Raw genomic sequence first — 20,796 nt, forward strand, 5'->3', positions numbered from 1 at the left:
AAAGAATTCAACATAGTCACTTAGCTCTTGTCATGCAATGAAAGACACATAATTTTCTCTCTCACTTTGATAGGCACATAAATCATATTCAGCAAATTTCATCTTCTTCAAACTGGATGAAAAATCCTTCCGAGAAGTATAACTGTACCTGTTAAATAAAATTTCTTTTTGTGCTGTCCATGAGCAAGTTGAGGGCTTGTTCAGAACATGTCAGTATAGATGTGATAGCCGGAACTACCTGCACAAACAAGCAATTGGATGCCAAATGAAACACTATTTGGGTCGCTAAAGGCATATGAGGATGAATTAGACTTTTTATAGTTGTCTTTGCATTATATGGAATGTGAAAGAAACATAATTATTTTCAGAATCACGCAGATGGAAAGCTCATAAACCCCACTTTGTAGGCTTCTTTGGATTGTAGCACTTGGATTGATTTCTTCCTTTGAATCCTTCTGTGCTCTCATTTATAGCCACATTTCTTTTTGGTAAATAAAGTTATTTGTGTTTACTGGCAATATACTCACTAACATTCATCTTGCTCGGTCTCGTTCATTGATACCATTGGGATACGACAGGTGGAAGTAAAGACAGCATCCAAAATATTTGGAAGGAAAAGACAGACAAAAAAAGACATCCTTTTTTGTTCTAGCCAGTCTTCTGTAAAATATTCAACTAATTCTGCTTTTAAATTAAAGGCCATGTTCAGTATTATACCAATAAAAGCTTTCAATTCTTCTAGTGAAATATCCCTCCATGAGTGCAAGGTTTATACTATCCCTTCCCATCTCCCTTTTAAGGTTTCCTAGTCCTCCTGTCTTTTAGCAGTGTTCTTACATTCAAGGTACCCATCCGTGTTTTGATATCTTGACCGTGCCTCCTGTCAAGATTAAAAAGATTTTATAGTGCCCTCTGTTAGCATATTCTGTGGTGTTACTGAATGGTTTGAATCTTTGCCTTGCCAATGTTCTGCAGTGATAGATTCATCTCTATGCAAGGTGTATCCTATTTGGGCAATCCTATTTGGCCAATAACTTTAAGGCCATTCATAGAGATTTCCCTATTTTTGCCCTGTTGAAAAAATGCATTGTACAGTGTAGGTGATGGATTCTTTCCACCAGTAAGGAATGTTTTGCAAGTTTATAGAAATAACATGCTTTTCTGGTTCTAAAGCGTGATTGCAACCAAAGGAATTTTAGTATGATGTAAACATATGAATATAACCTTCCTGCGCCTACAGATCACTGATATATGAGTAGGTGCATAGACCTCGACGGTCAGTGTCAATTCAAATAAAGTCCTATTGGGTGTTGATCCAAATCATGGTGTTAAAAACAACAATGAGACAAAACTGACATTTTGATACTGATTCCACACTTTTAATTGCATGAGACTATGTTTTGCATACCATTTTATAATTCAAAAAGATCTAAATGTTATCTGGGCTTCTGTTTCAGTGCCAGGAGCACCACCTACTGATGTTAGGTGCACAGCATTGTCTCCACAGAGAATTTTAGTACTGTGGTCAAGTCCTCCAGAATCTGCTATTAACGGAATGCTGAAGGGTTACAAAGTACTCTACCGCTCACTGGCAGACTGGGATGGTAAAAAAGAAACTTAATTTTATAAACTAGAGCTATTGTTTCTATAATTTTTACCCTCCTAGTAATATGTATGCTAATTCTAACATTATCTCACAGCAGTTAAACAACACATAATACACTGCTTCTAAACAACAAGATCCTTGGATTTCATTCTGCTCATTAGTGTACAAGTACTATTCTAAGAATTGTCTTTTTCTCTATTTTTTTCATTTTTCAATTTATATTGATGAAGAAATTGTCATTCTCCACGCTCACACTCAGCTTATTACAAAATTAACTGTAACTATAGCTCACACTTTCTAATGAAATATCTGATCAGAAAATATTAAGCACTGTTTCTTTTCTTTTCTCTTTGTTACTAATTTAATATCTTTGTATTTCTAGTAGATCAAAGATAACACAGTTTCTCTGAGAAACGTCACATACACAATGTGATCAAAAGTATCCAGGCACCTGGCTGAAAATGACTTACAAGTCTGTGGCTTGCTGGAATTCAATATGGTGTTGGCCCACCCTTAGCCTTGATGACAGCGTCTGCTCTCACAGGTGTACATTAAATCAGGTGCTGGAAGGTTTCTTGGGGAATGGCAGCCGATTCTTCACAGATTGCTGCACCAAGGAGAGGTATCGATGCTGGTCAGTGGGGCCTGGCAAGAAGTTGGCGTTCCAAAACATCCCAAGGGTGCTCTATAGGATTCAGGTCAGGACTCTGTGCAGACCAGTCCATTACAGGGATGTTATTGTCCTGTAACCACTCCGCCACAGGCTGTTTATTATGAACAGGTTCTCGATCATGTTGATAGATGCAATCACCATCCCCAAATTGCTCTTCAACAGTGGGAAGCAAGAAGGTGCTTAAAACATCAATGTAGGCTTGTGCTGTGATAATGGCATGCAAAACAACAAGGGGTGTAAGCCCTCTCCATGAAAAACATGACCAAAACATAACACCACCGCTTCCAAATTTTGCTGTTGTCACTACACACGCTGGCAGGTAACGTTCACCGGACATTCATCATATCCACACCCTGCCATTGGATCACCACATTATGTACCATGATTCATCACTCCACACAATATTTTCAATTGTCCAATGTTTACACTCCTAACACCAAGCGAGGGGTCACTTGGCATTTACTGGTGTGATGTGTGGCTTATGAGCAGCCGATCGTCCATATAATCCAAGTCTTCTCACTTCCCACCTAGCTTTCATAATACTGGTAGTGGATCCTGATGCAGTTTGGAATTCCTGTGTAATGGTCTGGATAGATGTCCGCCTATTACACATTACGACTTTCTTCAACTGTCAGCGGCCTCTGTTAGTCAACAGACGAGGTCGGCCTGTAAGCTTTCATGCTGTGTATGTCCCTTCACATTTCCACTTCACTATCACAACAAAAACAGTGGACCTAGGGATGTTTGGAGTGTGGAAATCTCACGTACAGACTTCTGACAAAAGTGACACCCAATCACCTGACCACGTTTGAAGTCCGTGAGTTCCACATAGTGCCCCATTTGGCTCTCTCATGATGTCTAATGACTACTGAGGTAACTGATATGGAGTACATGGCAGTAGGTGACAGCACAATGCACCTAATACGAAAAATGTATGTTTTTGGGGGTGTCTGGATACTTTTGATTACATAGTGTAGTTTTCTTTATTCAAGACCTGAGTACAAAAACGTATACAGAAAATAGGGGTGCAAACTCACACTGCAAAAAAATAAAAATAAAATAAAAAATAAATTACTTTTATGATGGGTGGAAGCAAGTTATCAGATCTAAAAAAAACTCTGAATGGGCTTCAAACCCTCAGTTCTTTTATTCCAAAAAGTAATTGAAGGTTTCTGGAAGAATGAAAATTTATATGAGAACTAAGTTTCTCATGGCATATACAGTGTTCAAATAACTAGGTTACATCATCAGAAACCACCGATGTTTTGATAGAGGCTCACACTGTCGTTTTCTAGGCAAACTTGCAGTAAGCAAATGCTGTGTAAGGGAAATTAAAACCTCAGTTTTCTGAGAACCTTGGAAAGATTACACACACACACACTGTAACCGTGCACACACACACACACACACACACACACACACACACACACACACACACACACTCACACTTCGTACCTTAATTCACAGGGACCACATCATTTCAGACACTGAGAGTTTGTCAGCTGAGTGAGCCCACATCAAAGTCACCTTTTGTCAGATGGTTGTAGTGAAAGACAGATCAGACATACATTGTGCTATCAACCAGACTGTGCACTGGGTGAGTGATTACGATACCGAAGTGGTGCCAAAGTCTATGGCCTTTTTGCCTTGCATAGGGAGCATTTCAAACAGGTTCAGTTGTATTTTGTGGAAATACAATGTGAAGTATGTTTTACGACCACCAACTAAGATCATTGTCCTTTTAGTTTCCATAAAGAATGATCTTCAATTCCATAAGCCAGGTGTTTGCTGTATTCCTTGCAGTTGTCGCGCGTAATATATCGGTCTCAAGTAGCCTGCTGCCGATTGTCTGCAGTCCCTGGCAGGCAAATGCTCTTTTTATTGCTACGTACCAGGTCTGGCAAACAGTATGTATGTGTCAACAGGTCTGTACTCGTCACTAGTCTGTAGAGTAGGTTGGGGTAAAAGTATGCAGTTTTAGTTTCACTACATATCTAAAAAAAAATCTCATAAAAATATTATGGAGTTTCATGTATTGGAAACATTGTGTAAAAGTTTCACTGTCATCCATCTATTATTAGAGAACTAATAAAAGTTTCCTTAAAAATTTCTTTTGCACACTTACTACATGCTGTGAGGTAAGAGTGTGCAGGCCTGGGACTAGAGTACACAGTATGTACTCCTACCACAGCTGATAAAAATAAAAAGGACTACAATTAAATATGTGAAAAAAATTTAAACTCTTTATTTTATCTGAGAGTAAGGCTGAAAAAACTTTGAGGCAAATGCAGTACTGAACTATTGTTTGGTTTTCTTCCCATGAAAAAGTTTTAGTGAACTGGCCAAGGTGCTCACTACCTTTGCTGTTTTTAAGATGATTTCTTAAGGCAATTGGATGCTTGCTGTATATAGCTACCATCTTCAGTAAGGCCTAGAGCTTGATGATAAAGTAGTCCTGCTAATGGCTGTTGAGTTGATGTCCTCAGTCAGTTTGTGGAAAAAAAAATTCTGCTGTGGAAGACTTACTTATATTCGAAGTCTGTTCCAGACCCATTGAAAGAACAATTACAGGAAAGGAAAATTAATTTAGATGTTCTAAGGTGGATAATGAGGCATCAAAGGTAAATAAACACCAATAAAAATGCATGAATACACTGGAAGGGACTACACAAGTCCTGTGGTAAATGTTCATAAACGGTTTCTTGATGGGGTAAAAGTATGCCCTGTGAACTTTTACCCATTACACCTGCATACTTTTTCCCATTCTGTTATTTTTTTTCTGGCAGTCTGTGAATAACACGAACAACTAAAATTATGGAGATCAAGGCAGATACCGGAAACTTACAGCTGCCATTTCCAGTATGGAGTTTATCTGATTTTATGTAGATTTAGGTGCACCTAACACTGAACGAAAACTATACAAATTTTGCATAAAAAATGAACAACAGTGACTTACCAGAATTTCTCCAGCTGTGTCGACTGTGTTGAGGATTCAGAATAGAATTGAGCAGATGATGAGGTATGTGGGGGAATGGTGAACTTCTGCTTTAGAGACCTGAAAACTTGACATGTACTCTTTCCCTATGTGCACTTAAACCCCACTTACCCTTTGCATCAACAAGTCTGTAACCATCTCTAGGCTATACCTATTCTGTATGCTGTCACTCTGTGTTTTAATAAACTGTGAAGTTTTTGTATCTCTGTTTTTCATTGTGTTCCAAGTCGCAACAAATGTAAATGAGCAAATGGGGGAAGCAGGCAACTGTAACAGAGGTTAGGATATGCTGGCAGTGTGGGCGGTGAGAGCAGAGTCCCTCTTGTATGGTTGATAACTGAATATTTTTGTTACCTGTATTCTCAAAAAATTTGAGAAAGGCAGTGTATTATAAAATGGTTGCTTATTTCTTGTAGCACAAGTTTTTGACAGATTCACAGTTTAGTTTTAGAAATTTCTATTCATTCCTTCTAGAATGAGATAATGGGATGTACCTTTGTCACATTTTTTTTCTCTCTCTGTTTTATCAGAAGAAGGAATGAGTTTTCTAGAGCTAATGATTGCATTACTTTCTTTCTATGTTTGTCCATGTTTCCAGCCAAATGGTAAGTAAATGTTTCACTTCAATGAGGCTCTCAGGTACTGCATTGTTGCTAAATGTGATAATTTAATCATTGGTGGAAGGCTCAGTGGGACATTGTCATGGCAAGACATGATTACATGTTTGTTAATGTTAACATGTTTTATCAGAAGAAGGAATGAGTTTTCTAGAGCTAATGATTGCATTACTTTCTTTCTATGTTTGTCCATGTTTCCAGCCAAGTGGTAAGTAAATGTTTCACTTCAATGAGGCTCTCAGGTACTGCATTGTTGCTAAATGTGATAATTTCATCATTGGTGGAAGGCTCAGTGGGACATTGTCATGGCAAGACATGATTACATGTTTGTTAACCAGGTGTCCTATGCTTCAATGTCGGAAGACGACAGAAATAAAGAATAGGTTCCAGAACTGAGATTTACACTATTGGATCATCATTTCAAATAGTCCTGACCTAATTTCTTCTGATTAGTCTCTGCCTAGTCCACTTAAATAATAGTACAAAGTCAACAGCTTTTTATGAAATAAAAGTTGCATAGCAATAATACATTTTCAAATTTGTAATGCATTAATCAATACATTATTTACTATTACAAATTTATTCTTACTTCATATTGACCATCTTCGATCATGTCCAATTTCAATTCATTTTCATTTTTTGTTGTTACAAGTTCTTCAAATATTCCCCTTTCATATAACTTTCTTTCTTCTGTCCATAATGATCGTGTCTTCTCTGCCTTGGAATATTTCTGTTGTATATCTTGTCCTGGTGAGATTCATTTATTTTATTTATGATTCTTGAATATTATTTTGTTTGAAAATTTTCTTGACCCATTTTAACCAGATGCTACCTGTTGTGAAACAGGAATTGGTGTAAGATATCTTGTGGTCAAGTGCATACTTCATTACTGAGTGATCAAATTAGCATTTGGCAACCTTTTAGCAGTGGCCAACTTATAAATAGGTAGCTGGTTGATCTTCAGACCCACATAAAAGGCATAAAATAATTGAAAATGAATTCATATTTGACGGAAATAATTTTTGGTATTAGGCCACACTAAACACTAAAAACCAGTTAAATACTGATGTCAGTATTATGAAAAGAATATTTGTTACTCACCACATAGTGCAGATGGTGATCTCCACTATATGAGTAGCAATTTATCCTTTTCCTAATGCTGTTAGTATTCCATCTTGGATTTTCCAGTGTTTAAAATGCTGATGTATTTTGCAGTGGTCCTCTTCAGGATGAAATGTTAGTATTTTAATTGTTTTTAGTGTTTCATAATGGCACAGCCTTCCTCTCCTCTTCAGGACCACTGCAAAGATGCTCAAAATGTCGGTATTTTATTGGTTTTGGTATTTTGTAATGAGATGGCCTAATATGCAAAATGATTATATACAGATATATTATTATTATTATTATTGTGATTGTTATTTTTAATACTGAAACTGGCCATGGTAGGCTGTGGACTTAAGCAGTTGATACCGATAATTGATTTGGAATCTTTGCCCTGTAGCCTGCATCTAATGTGATGAAATATGTGGAAGCAGGGCATATTGGGTGCATGCATCTGATAGGTATTTCATATGGATAGACCTGTGTGCAAAGGATTCAAAGAAGGAGTTAAATTTGAATCAACCAAAGTACTTTATAGGTTGAGTGCGCAGCAGGCTACTCCTTTGGGAGAGGTAGGAATGGTTTTGGGAGGATGTTGTTAATTTCGAGGCATGTTGAGAGAAGGTTAAATCTGTGATGGATGGATGTTTTGATGTAGAAGATATGGCAGTTGTTGTTAGCACTAACTGATATAATGTTCTATCTTGCTTTCATTTTATTTTAATAAACTATACAACTTGAATTAGCCTATGAAAATAAAAACTGATGAAGACAGAACATTATCTTAATTAGTAAAACTGTGATCTATATAATGATTTTATATTGTACATTGACAAAGGTATTGTCAAATATGGTATTGGTTGTTATTTTGTAGGTTGTAGTATGCAATAAATTCTTAATTCTAAGGGAGTTCCATTGGTGTTCTTCTGGAGGGCCACATAATTGGAGAAATGGCCCAAGTTGATAAGTATACAGTATCCCATATCCTATGCCATTCTTCTCATTCTTGATCTCTCTTATGATAAATTTGGTTTCAGAGTATTTGAAAGAAAGTATCAAGTAAATAATAAATTCTTCATTCACCACACTTTTGTAGTGAACTTCTCCCTGTTGTCCCTTTTTGGACTATCCCAAAATGTGTTCATGTGTGTGGTCTACCTAACTTCTTTGTGGCCTGTAAGTAACTTCCATTCAGAAAGTTCTGAAGTCATCATTTGCATATTTTTGTAAGGCTAGGAGACTATACGTTGTTTATATTGTTTACCTAGCTACCTTATGTGAAGCCCAGAAAGAAACTGTCAAAAACTGTTTGATTGGAATCATCTGCACTTGCTGAAAGTATCACTGGTGGAAGTAAGTTTAAATCATACATTAATGATTCAAGTACTTTGTGATTGTTTGTTTTATGATAGAAAACCACTGCTGAAATCTCCACAAACAGTGATACTGCTGTTTTTCTTAGAGAATTTTATTGCGCAGGTTCTACTTTTGCAGGGATATTTCTAATGTACTTAAGCCTTACCTGTAATTTATTACTGTTACAGAAGCATGTGTTTCTAATTGTGTATTGATGCCATGGCATTCATAAATTGGTCAAGTATGTTATCAGAACGCATGATATGTCTAACCTATCTTTCATTTATATTTCTCATATAATGATTCCTTGCAGAAGTGTCCATTCTATTACATTAATTCTGGAAGATAAAAGGAGAGCTGCTTTTTGTTTTGATTAACATTTAATGACAGTGACATAATGATTACAGGGCATAGTCTCAATATCTGATGTCATCCTTAGATACATTCAAAATTTTGCGAAGTATGAAATGTGTGATGGCTGAGTTAGTTGTAATAATTATTTTGCACAAAATCTGTGGAAGTTGTTTTTCCCTGAAACTTAAAATTCCTTTGTGAATCTTCTTTAAAAAAATGGCAAGGTTCGCACCCAAATGCACACCACAGCACAAGTGAAAGAACACATTTATTTTAACATATACGCAAAACAATTTTTACAATAAATCATCACAAAAAGACAACCATGGGTACTTCTGAGTTCATATCACTGATAACCTTCCTAGTTCTTGACCCCCCCCCCCCCCCCCCATTAACTTCCAATGAGTTTTCCATCTCAGGTTGTCAATCGGCTTTGTCAGACAGTCAACACATTCTTATCACTCGTAATATATTCCTAACCTATGTTGTTGGCTTCCACCTCCTCTTGCATGAAGAAAATCTAAACTGATATGCTTGATTCTTTCTGAACAACAACAATTTTTAGCAAGTTTCTTTGCACTTTGATTATCAATGAAGATCTTCATAAGATGGGACAGAAAGCTATCTTGATCAATTTCTTTCAGAAAATTGTTCATTCACTTTGTTTTTCTTACAGATTCAGTGCAACAAACTCTGCTTCAACAGTGTAACAGTTCATTATTTTCTGGTGCTGTGGCTTATAGCTCCACTTCCAAAATCTGTCAAGTATCCACTAAAGGATTTATTGTGATTTGGATCAGGTCTCCAGTCTGCATTGGTATACATTTTGATTTTCTTACCATTCTTGTGGTAAGCAATAATGTAGTGTGTGTGACAGCATGCCAGCACTTCTCACTTGGATTGCTCCTGAAGTGGCTTAAATAAGTCACTGGGTATGCTAAATCTGGTCTTTCATGTGGTGCCAAGCATAGAAGACTTTCAGATGTAGGTTTGTATTTTGATACAACCTGTTCCTTAAGCTTGTATTCATCTGTCACATTTTGTAGCTTTACTTTCATGATGAGAGGTATTTTCACACATTTGCAGTTTTCCATTTGGAATTATTTTAAGATTACTTTTGCATACGCTACTTGGTCTAAAATCAGTGTTCCACCTTCTCTCGTAACTCGAACTGACTGTATGTCATGCTACTTCGAGGTCTCTTACTTCAAATTCAGTGCTTTTAGTTATTTCACTTTTCTTGCCATACAACATTATGTCATCCTCATATCCAGTTACAATGAGTTCATGCTTTAGGTCATAGTAAACACGCAGGTCACATACTGACCGCAGCATCCCATGTTTGCACAGGTACTTCTCAAGTGCTGCTGGACTGATGCAATCCACAGATGTGCTTTCCAGACCTGCAGATCGATTTGCCATTGTGCAGTTCCTTGTGTTCTGATATGCCAATGAATTTTCATCATAGTTTGTCAGAGGCATCTGTGAAACCTATGGGTAATTCCACATGGGTTTCATCTTTTATGTCAGCTGCCAAATATGCCATAATGACATCTAAATGATGAATTTCCCAATCTTGTTGAACTGCTGTTCCTGTAAGTAGTCACATAGTTCTCAATTTTTTTCAACTCGGCTGTAACATTTGTCATAATCAGTTCCTGGTCTTTGTTCATTACCTAAGACTACTACTCATGCTGTATGTCTGGCAGTTCCTCCATTTTCATATTTCCACTTGAAAACCGCTTTTATTCATATTGTCTTTGTGTTGTTAGTACATGGTACAAATTTCCAGGTTGAGTTTTGAATTAGGTTTTCCAGTTCTTCTACAGTGATTCTTGCATTTGTTTTTGTAATCAGCTGACGTGGCTTCCCGTATACTTCGTGGACCTTTTGAGCTTTTGTAGTCACATTTTCAATAGCACACACCTTCTTCTTCCCATTTGACTTGCAATGTGTCAGCCACTTCATTGGTTTGACATGTCACCTATAATGTGTTCTGTAATTTTTGTTTATTGTAGGTTTTCATAGTTCACATTTATTATCATATCTTGTGGACTAATCATTGTCAGCACTCTCATCCTCCCATTCAGTCACCTTTCTTACATCAATGAGTTTAGAGCCCACACGTTTCCAAAACTCCACTTTGTTTGATGTCAGATTCTTATCCTGTTTGCATAACATGTACATTATGTGATGATCCTTCATCATCTACAGTGGTTATGGTCTTCAGATCAACCACTTTTGTAACACATTTGTCCAACTTTGTGGGAAAGATATTTGCATCAAATACAACTTCTCTGATAATTGTTATATTTCCTATTTCTGTATTTTTCCACAGTTTGTAGGCTTTCATAATTTATAAATATCCAACCATTACAAGAGGTTGCACTTTTGATTCAAATTTGCCATTATGCGTTTTTCATTTTTGCCCGTGCATGACATCCAAATAATTTCAGATGATTAATGTTTGGTCCTCGTCTGTGCCATTGTTCGTAGGGATTTTCTTCAACATTTGCTGTTGTAAGGCATCTATTTTGCTAGTAATTTCTCATTGCTATTGCTTTGCCTCAGAACTTTTGTGACATTCCACTCTCAAAAAACTTGCATCATACAATATTTAGAAAGATTTGAGTGTAGCGTTCTGCATCACCATTTTGTTGACGTGTGCCAGAGATGGTCAGTTGCCTCTGAATTCTTTCATTTTGCAGATATTCTTGTAATTTATTCATATATTCAGTTCCATCGTCCATTGTTTGAACATAGCATTCTTATCCTTTCCTGCTGAAAATTTTCTGCATAAACTTTGTATTCTTTGAATGACTGAAACACTTCACTTTTGACTTTGAGTAAATATGTTACTGGATATCTTGAATAATCTTCAATTAATATGAAAAAATATTTCGCTCCACTGAGAGGCTCTGTGTGGCAGACACTCAATACATCACAATGTACCAAACATAGAGGTTCCTTTGACCAAGGATCAGCAATCCTGGGCCCATAACCTGGAATCTGCTTGTATAAACTGCAAACCATTGTGAGGTGTACAACAGAGGGTATGTCCCACTGTACCAGGTATTAGGACTCTTCCCCATTCCATTTATGTGTTGAGCATGGGAAGAATGATTGTCTAAATATCTCTGTATGTGGTGTGATAAGTCCAATCTTGTCCTCATGATACCTATGTGAATGACACACACGGGATTATACTATATTCCTAGAGTCATCAGTTAAAGCCATTTCTTCAAACTTTTCTTGGGATAGTTTATATCTTTCTTGAAGAGTCTGCCAGATCAGTTTCTTCAGCAACTCTGTTACTCTCCCATCAGTCAGACAAACCCATGACCTTTCATGCTTCCCTTTTTTTTAGGTGTTCAGTGTTCCCTGTTAGTCCTATACAGTATGCGTCCCGCCCACTTGAATTATATCCTAGGACGGGTGACATGAGTTGTCTCCTTTGTAGACAATGAACCAAAGTTTCCTATGCCCTTTACCTGTGGCTGAGACTGTGGGATCACTCTGTTTCATATCCCTGAAAATTGTTACACCAGGTATTTGTATATGTTGTGTGATTGTAATTGTAGTTCATTGCTGTTATAGGCTTAAGGACTGTTTATTTTTATTTTGTCACTTGCATAATTTTTTATGCAAAGCACATCATCTTCCATAAGCAAAGCATGTACCTTCAGCTCATTGATCTACACAGAGCTATTAATTAGTGTGCACCACTATAAGCAGAAAATACAGGCTACATTCTGTTTTGTGTGTTTATGAAAGCTGATAAAGCTGATGTATTGGGATTGTGCACCACCTAATTTGCAGTGTATACTTTTGGAATATTTAAAGACTAGGAATGTAAGTTTTCCACTGAGGGGTTGTCAGCTATCACTTTGAAACCTTTAAAATCTTCAGAAGTAAAAGCATAAGAAATCACCAATTATTTGTTTAAAATATGTTCCCATAGAATGACTGTAACTATTTTTCCTAATCTGGATTTATTAACCTCAACTATCAAATATTCAAATAATGTTTAACACTTTGTTGTAATATCATTTCCAGATTTCTCACATCCCATGGAGCAAGTAACCAGGCACAATAAATTGGAGTTATCTAATCTTGGTCAGTTTTGTAACTACAGTATAGAAGTGTGTGCATTTACCAACAAAGGTGATGGTGTTAAAAGCCAGCCAATATTTTGTAGGACATTGGAGGATGGTATGGCTTATGTTAGTTTTCACTGCAGTTTTATTTTCACCAAGATAATTTTTTAATTTTTGTAAACAGTTCATGATGCAATTAAAAGAGTTTTCTACATCAGTCATTTATTATACCACTAAGCATTTCAGCTGTTCATACCATCATCAACATGTTGAATGTTATGCAGTTACATTCCTGGCAGTACTCAACAGCAAACCACATGTGCAGTGTGAAGTACACATTAAACACATAGCAGTACGCAAAGTTTATTTGAAAATTTTCTTCAGCTAAAAAGAAGAAACATATCCTCTTGTCCACTTAGTCTGCTGCTGTCCTCACTAGCACTAGAGCTATAACTATATAACCTGATAGTTATGGCGTTGGCTGTTAAAGTGGATTGTGGTATAATAAATAAGTGATTGACATAGAAAACTGTTTTATTAGTGTTTAATTATTAGTTATAAACCTGATGATGATGTCCTTTATGGGCAGATTAATTATTAGACAGCAATTCTTGCTGTAAATGTAAGATAGCAAAGTGAAGCTTTTAGCCAGGTAGGTAACTTAGGTGTTGGTAATGCAGTAAGAGCATTGGCCATTAAAGACAAGGGTCCCAGTTTGAGTCCCAGTCCAGCAAACATTTTTAATCTATCAGAAAACATCATTTTCTTCCATAAATATTCACATGATATTTCTGTATTTGTAACATAACATAGATGAAAAGCTGGGTGATACATGTGCTCTCCACTTGGAAATCTTATGTATATGAACAAGAGGTACATGTGCAATACCTAACATGAAAATCAACAGCCAGTAACTTAATGTAATAATGAAAATACCTGTTCATATAGTGGATAAAACACTGTATCATTCCAGAGAAGCAGTTATGTTTTCTCGCTTGCTCTTTCTTTATCACTGATTCCATTGCTGACTATTACTCTGGGATGGAACACTTGAAATGACATGTAATTGTAAGTTGATTTTGATTTTTTCTGACTTCCTTTCATTTTCTCTATTGGATTTGAAAGCTTTAGGGAAGTCAGAATATTGGTGAATCAGAAGACTGAAGCATTGTAGGTTTTTTCTATAAATAAATAATCAGTATAATAGAAAGAAAAATTCCACGTGGGAAAAATATATATATATAAAAAAAGATGCTGTGACTTACCAAACGAGAAAGCGCTGGTAGATAGACGTAATAAAAAACTCCTTACCCTCTCCCTTAAGACCCACATCCTTTCGTCTTTCCCTCTCCTTCCCTCTTTCCTGATGAAGCAACCTTGAAATTTGTGTGTGTGTTTGTGTTTTTTATTGTGTCTATCTACCAGCACTTTCTCATTTGGTAAGTCACAGCATCTTTGTTTTTTATAAATAATCAGTATTGTTGATAAAAGTGAAACAGTGGTACATAATCAGTAGCTAAATATTATAAATAAAAATGCAACTTTTACCTTTGGAAGTAGTGACTTTTCCATTAATTAAAGTACTTATTGGAAATGGTTTCTTGCTTATGTACAATATTATTTATTTAAACTTATTATATACTTAGACTAGTGTTAATGATGTTGTTGTTTTGGTAATAAGCAGAAACTTTGTCATGTGTGCTTCTTTTTGTTATTTAACTTCATGACCATTTCATACTCTCAAAAGTTCTCTTGTATAATGAAGCCTATGGAGTACATTAGGTTATGAATGAATGAGTGAATGAATGGACTTATGCTTGTTGAACAAGAAGGTACCACAGGGATTGATACTGGGACTGCGCTTGTTCTTGTTACATATAAATGATCTTCTATCATTTATCCAATAAGCAGAAATAGTTCTCCTTGATGGCACTGTAAGTATTATAATCAAGACTAGTAGACTAATTTCAACATTTGAAAATATAAATTAAAACTCACCAAATAGAGGAGGCATGTGAGAGACAGCCCCATATAAAGGTAGACTTAGAGTATGATTCAGCTACAAAATAAAGTCCTTCATCAAATGGATAAAAACACATGCACATTTTTATACATACAAATACATACACACACACATGTCATCTTTGGTTGTTGTGGCCCCTGTGCTGTGAGTACTAAAGTCAGCTAGGTTCAATAGTGGGGATACAGATGAGGTATGGTGCATAGAGGGCGAGGTTTAACGGCGTATACGGGTGAAGATGCTGTTGGAATTGATACCTGAGCTGAAGCACTTGACATTGCAGGGGGGGACTGCATCATTACCCGTGACCATTTAACACCACACCATGCCAAACTTAAAGTTGGTGTCACTAATGAAACAAAAAGTGAAGGTCAGGTTTTTTGCTGGAGGGTTGGGAGACCGACTTGACTGAATACATTGAAGGACCTATTGAATTAGGTAGCACCAAGTTGCTGTAGCAATTTTCGGGGAATAATAGGGAACTCATCAAGCAGTTGCTCCAGTTGGCTTTCCAACTGGGAAAAAAGTGTGTGCTGGCTATCAAATTCAGTAAGTTGATCTGTTGTATGATGAACCTGTGCATCTGTGATAGAATGCTGAATGGAAGAAAAATAGTGAATGGATATTGGAAATTTGCCAAATAGAGCACTCCGTTAATGAAGCCTTGGATCCAAACAGTTACAAGCAGTTCACGGTTGTTGAAAAGATGAAATTTGTGTAAAAAAAAAAAAAATAAAAACTCTTGAAATTTATAGACACCGAAATTGATGTTCCTTTTCTGCCTGAATGTAATGCTGCTGATCTGGAGTAAGTGTTTATAACTTAAATGTGATTGGTTTCTCTGTGCCATCCTTACTTTATGAGAGAACAGCCCCAACACCATGTGAGGTCGTGTGGAGGCCTGATTTTAACTTGTGAAAAGCTCAGTTACACTGTTCGGATTGTTCAGAATGGTGTCCCTTTATATGGAGGTGATTTAGTGGATGGACTATGGAAATGGGATGGGTTGTGAATAGAAATCACACATTGGTGGAGCAAAGGTCCTCTTCTCTTAGTATAAAATGTTAATAACTGATTACTGTGTGAAAGAAGGAAAAGTTACACTTAAGGTCTTTCTGTGCAGAGATTATGGAAACCAATTGGAGACTGAGCAAATGCACCCTAGCCATGTCAAAAGGCAACCTATGATTTTTTATAAAGTCAGAATGGCATGTTCAGGACTAATACCTTTTGTGAGTCTTCATCAAGAGGTGACTGGAAATATGCTTCTGCAAATTGATTTTGGAGTATAGTTTACCTCCTGAAAGTTTAGAAAAGAGTTCATCTGAAAAAAGCAACAGATGTGAATCGACATCCACTGTAGCATTACTGGTTTGCTTAAAGTCTCCACACAACCATTGACTGCCCCCAGGTTCCCTGATGGTGACTAACAGTGGAGCCCACTGACTTGAAATGGGGGAAAAACTTGTTGATGTTCTAGTCCATATAGTTCAATGTTAACCCCATCCTTAATGACCAACAGAATTCAGCAAGTGTAAAGTCTAGAACTTGCTGTCCACTTTAAGCCAATGTAGATCTGTAAGTCAATCAGTGGTGCAAATGAAGTGTATCAATAGGAGCACAGGGTACTGACAAGCTGAGGGAATGTATTGCTTGAAATAATGAAAATCCAAAAGTGAAATATGTATTGAGGCCAAATATATTCTTAACTAAAGGATTCACCACAACCGCCACCTCAAGGTGACTCCATGTCCACGACTTTGAGTGTGCTTTACTGAGCAAGGGAGCACACGCACACATACATGGGCTGATTTATAACTGAGATCAGTGTCTTGGTATCAGAAAGAAAGAAAACTAGAATGTCTTACAATGGTGCCTGTAACAAAGTTGTACACAGTGCCAGCATCGGATCACTGCCTGAAATGTCATTAATTTGCATTGGTTGGGGGTGTGCTATCTGATACCTGCTGTGCCACAACATACTTCGTAATGCGACTTCTATGTAAACACTCATAGCACTTATTCTCAAAATTTGGACATTCCAAGGAAAAACAGTTTGGGCAACTTGGTAACAAAGTGAATTGCTGTGAATGATGCCTGGTGCAAGCCCGGGATTGCAGAGAACACAGACAGGTGGCTGCTGCCTGTTTACCACTTAAGAATCTGTGGCTGAAACCCACTGCACTGTATCATGTAGCTCTGGGCCACCTGTGAAATGTTAGGACCATCTGAAGAGAGAAATGTGTCTGTTTGCTGAAATATTATAGAGTACAATTGAACTTTCTTGTAACAACATCAGTTACAATGCTAACTCGGCTATAACCCCATGATTTCTGTGGTACGTCTATATTCCTTGTAAGGAACATACCTACTTCTCATCCTTGCTTAATACAACAAATGTATATGTGTATAGCTCATATATAATCCCATTTTCAGCCTGAGTTAGCAACAAGATTTTCCAAGAATCAACGTGCTGTACAAGGAAATCTGATGTTGTAATACAGCAACCTGGCATATTCTTGTATCTGCCCTTCCATCAGCGGTAGGTGTAGTATATGCTCATCACGTCATAAATACCCTAGCGCATTCATACTACAGTAGTAGTGACAGTTGCAGAACTCTTCAACAGTACATGTGATGTCAGTTTCCATAGCAATTTGTTACAAAGCACACAAATTGTAGAACAGCATAGACAGTAAAAGAAAGTTTTAATGGTGAGAGAAAAATTGAAACTGATTAATGAAATCTAGAGTGGAGCTAAAACGGTTGATGTGTCGCTAATTTGGCCTCCAAATTCCACAGTCTAAACAACTTGGAAGAACAAGGATAAAATTGTTACTGCATGTGAACAAAATGGGTCTAAAATTAAGTTTCTACAAAAAGCGGACTGGAATGATGTGCATGAACCACTGCTTAAGTGGTTTAAACAACATAGAAGCATCAATGTAACCATTAGTGAACCTCTCCATATGGTGAAAGCAAAAGAATTTGCCTAGAAATTAAAAGATGAGGAATTTGTGTGCTGCAGTAACTGGATTGACAGATTCAAGCAACATCACGGAATTACTCTTGACAAAGTGAGTGGTGAAGCCATCAATGTGAATACTAAAACATTTCAACAATGACTCACCACTGTGTAGCATAAAATTCATGAAGGATGTGCAGATTGTGATGTCTTAAATTCAGATGAGACTGTCATTTTCATTAAATCAACACATGACAAAACTCTGCAATTTAAGGGTGAAAAATATGTTGAAGGCAAGTTATCTAAAGAATGAATTGCAGTTCTGGTTTGTGCTAGTGCAGATGAAACTGATAAGAAAAAAACTGCTCATGATAGGTAAAAATAAATCCTGGGTGTTTAAAGCATATAAAAATTCAGCCAGTTCACTACAACGATAATAGAAAGTCCTGGATGACCTCTGAACCCTTTATAGCCAAAATAAGGAGCTTAGAATTCAGAAAGGAAAGATACTGTCAACAACTGTCCAGCACATCCTGCACTCTCTGATATGGAGAATATTAAGCTAGGAGTCTGAAATGTCACTATCATCAGCTCATATTACTGAAAATGATCACATCAAGAAAACACATCAAGAAACACATCAAGAAAAAGGCACCACATTATTTCTGATCAACTCTTATGTCTTACTGGAATTTAATTTCTCACATTAAGAATGGAAAAGTTGATTTTTTTTTAACAATATTAATGTGTAGTCATTTTACCATCTATGTTCATCCAATACAATACTCCATTTTCTTTGTCTGACAAGGAAATTTTAGATTTAATTTACATTACGGAGACTGTCATTAATCAGATCTGAGCCGTGCAGTTAGAGGCACCATGTCACGAATCGTGCAGCCCCTCCCGCCGGAGGTTTGAGGCCTCCCTTGAGCATGGGTGTGTGTGTGTGATGTTCTTAGAATAAGTTAGTTTAAGTAGTGTGTCAGTCAAGGGACCAATAACCTTTGCCATTAGGTCCCTTGGGAATTCACACACATTTGAATATAATCAGATCTGACACTGTCTCTCACAGATTCTTCATAAGAATAATCATCCTGAGGTTCTTCTCCATTGGTGGATTCAAGTCTGCAATTTTGATTGTTTCAGTCTTCTATAACCATTTGTCTGCAGTACTTAAATATTTGTGTACAAGTTTAACAACCATCTCACGTGTCACATAATATTCACGTATATATCTTGTTCATGGCTTCATTTGGCACCATGCATAGCTCCATAGCAAGTAGCAAAACAATCAAAGGATTCCCCATAATATGAGTGAGAAAATTAAGTATATAATGGTCGTTAAAAAGCTTCCATTCGAGGGCATTGCTGCAGCATACATGCAGTGTAACACAGCTGAAATGCAGATATAAAAGCACCAACATCTAGACGAAGGATTAGTGTGGCATTCGTGTTTTTCCACATGCATCTTGTAAATGTGGAACTGTGAACTATGGCGGTGTTATAGCCAAATGTGTGTAAATGGGACTAATGTGCTATTTTCTTTTCTTGTCTATTGGAGGACAAATACTGGAGACATCCATCAAAGAATGAAGAATATGTGTAGGGCAGTATGTCTGTCGAAAACCATCATTGTGAAAGGGTTCTGTGCTGGTTGTAGTTAGACACAAGATGCCAATTAATCATGGAGGCTAGCTTCATCCATTACATAGAACAACAAGTGGGTAGTTGATGATGCGATTAGGGTGGGCCAACACATAATCACACACGCGCTAGCAGAGTCTCAACATCTGCTTCAGTAGTGTGCAACACACAAGCTGTTAGGAGTCAGGTTACTGTAATGTCTGTGGCCTGTGGTGGGTACCCTAGGTATTGAATGCTAAACAAAAGGCCCGTGGCCTATTGATTTCGAGAAACCTGGTATCTGCATCACTGGGGTACAGTACTGCACAGTGTTGGAGATATTTCAGTAAGCACTTAAAGTGAAACACCCAGGAAAACTTTGCAATGGGTGCTGCTGCTTCATGATAACCCATGTACCCATATCACAAATAACATAATTCAGATGTTATGCCAATTCAAGTGGGAGAAATCTGAGTACCCACCCTATTGTCCTGGTCTCTTCCCCTGTGGTTATCTTGTATTTGATGCCTTAAGAAAGGCCTTGAAGTGTCAACAGCTCCTGTCGGACGAGGATGTGCAGCGGGTAGGTACAGGCTTCTTCACACAGTAGGACATGCTTTTTTTACCAAAAGGGTATCTTCAACCTGTTACATTGGTGGGATGATTTAATTACCTCCTTGCTCACAGTGATTCTGGGCTGTGCAGCCTCTGGATGGAAACTTTTTGATCGCCTCTGATTCTGACTAATTTTGAGCTATGAATTTTGCTCCTAATAATGTATTTCTAAACATTTACCTGGATGGCAGGGCAACTAGTTGCAGTGTTAGAGCCATGGTGAGTGGGGGAAGCAGAGAAAAGGAAAGGACTGTGCAAGTGTGCTGGGCGGCGGAGGGGGGGGGGGGGGGGGGGGGTTTCAGAAGGTGTTTGTGACACTGGAGTAGGAGCAGGGGAGGGGATAAAGGAAAGTGGGTGACAACAGAGACTAGCAAAGATACAGGCCAAGAGAGTTATGGGAATGAATGATGTGTTGCAGGCAGTGTTCCCAACAGGGCTGTTCTGAAAAGCTGATGGTGATAGGAAGAATCCAGATGGTATAGGCTGTGAAGTAGTCATTGAAGTCGAGTAGTCCATGCGGATGGGCATGCACAATATCTTGGTGGCTCAGCTATCTCTTGGTCACATTTTTTCAGACACAGCATTAGTAGTGTTCTGCCTGACACAGTCATGTCATTTAAATATCTGGGCATAATGTTGCAAAGCACTATGAAATGGAACAAGCATGTGAGGATAGTGGTAGGGAAGATGAATGGTCAACTTTGGTCTATTGGGAGATCTTTAGGAAAGTGTGGTTCAGCTGTAAAGAGGACCACATGTAGGATGCTGGTGAGA

General features: G+C 37.4%; 1 protein-coding gene across 3 annotated transcripts in view; it reads left to right on the top strand.

Moving 5' to 3' along the window:
* LOC124596510 (Down syndrome cell adhesion molecule-like protein Dscam2) overlaps positions 1-20,796 on the top strand; it is a 270,374-nt gene that overhangs the window by 120,458 nt on the left and 129,120 nt on the right. For all 3 annotated transcript variants that reach the window (XM_047135673.1, XM_047135675.1, XM_047135674.1), the window contains exons 8-9: positions 1,458-1,604; positions 12,759-12,914. In XM_047135673.1, the coding sequence (XP_046991629.1) occupies positions 1,458-1,604; positions 12,759-12,914 (303 nt within the window). The remainder of the gene's footprint in view (positions 1-1,457; positions 1,605-12,758; positions 12,915-20,796) is intronic.

Source organism: Schistocerca americana, chromosome 2, assembly GCF_021461395.2.
Source record: "Schistocerca americana isolate TAMUIC-IGC-003095 chromosome 2, iqSchAmer2.1, whole genome shotgun sequence".
Classification (NCBI taxonomy): Eukaryota; Metazoa; Arthropoda; class Insecta; order Orthoptera; family Acrididae; genus Schistocerca; species Schistocerca americana.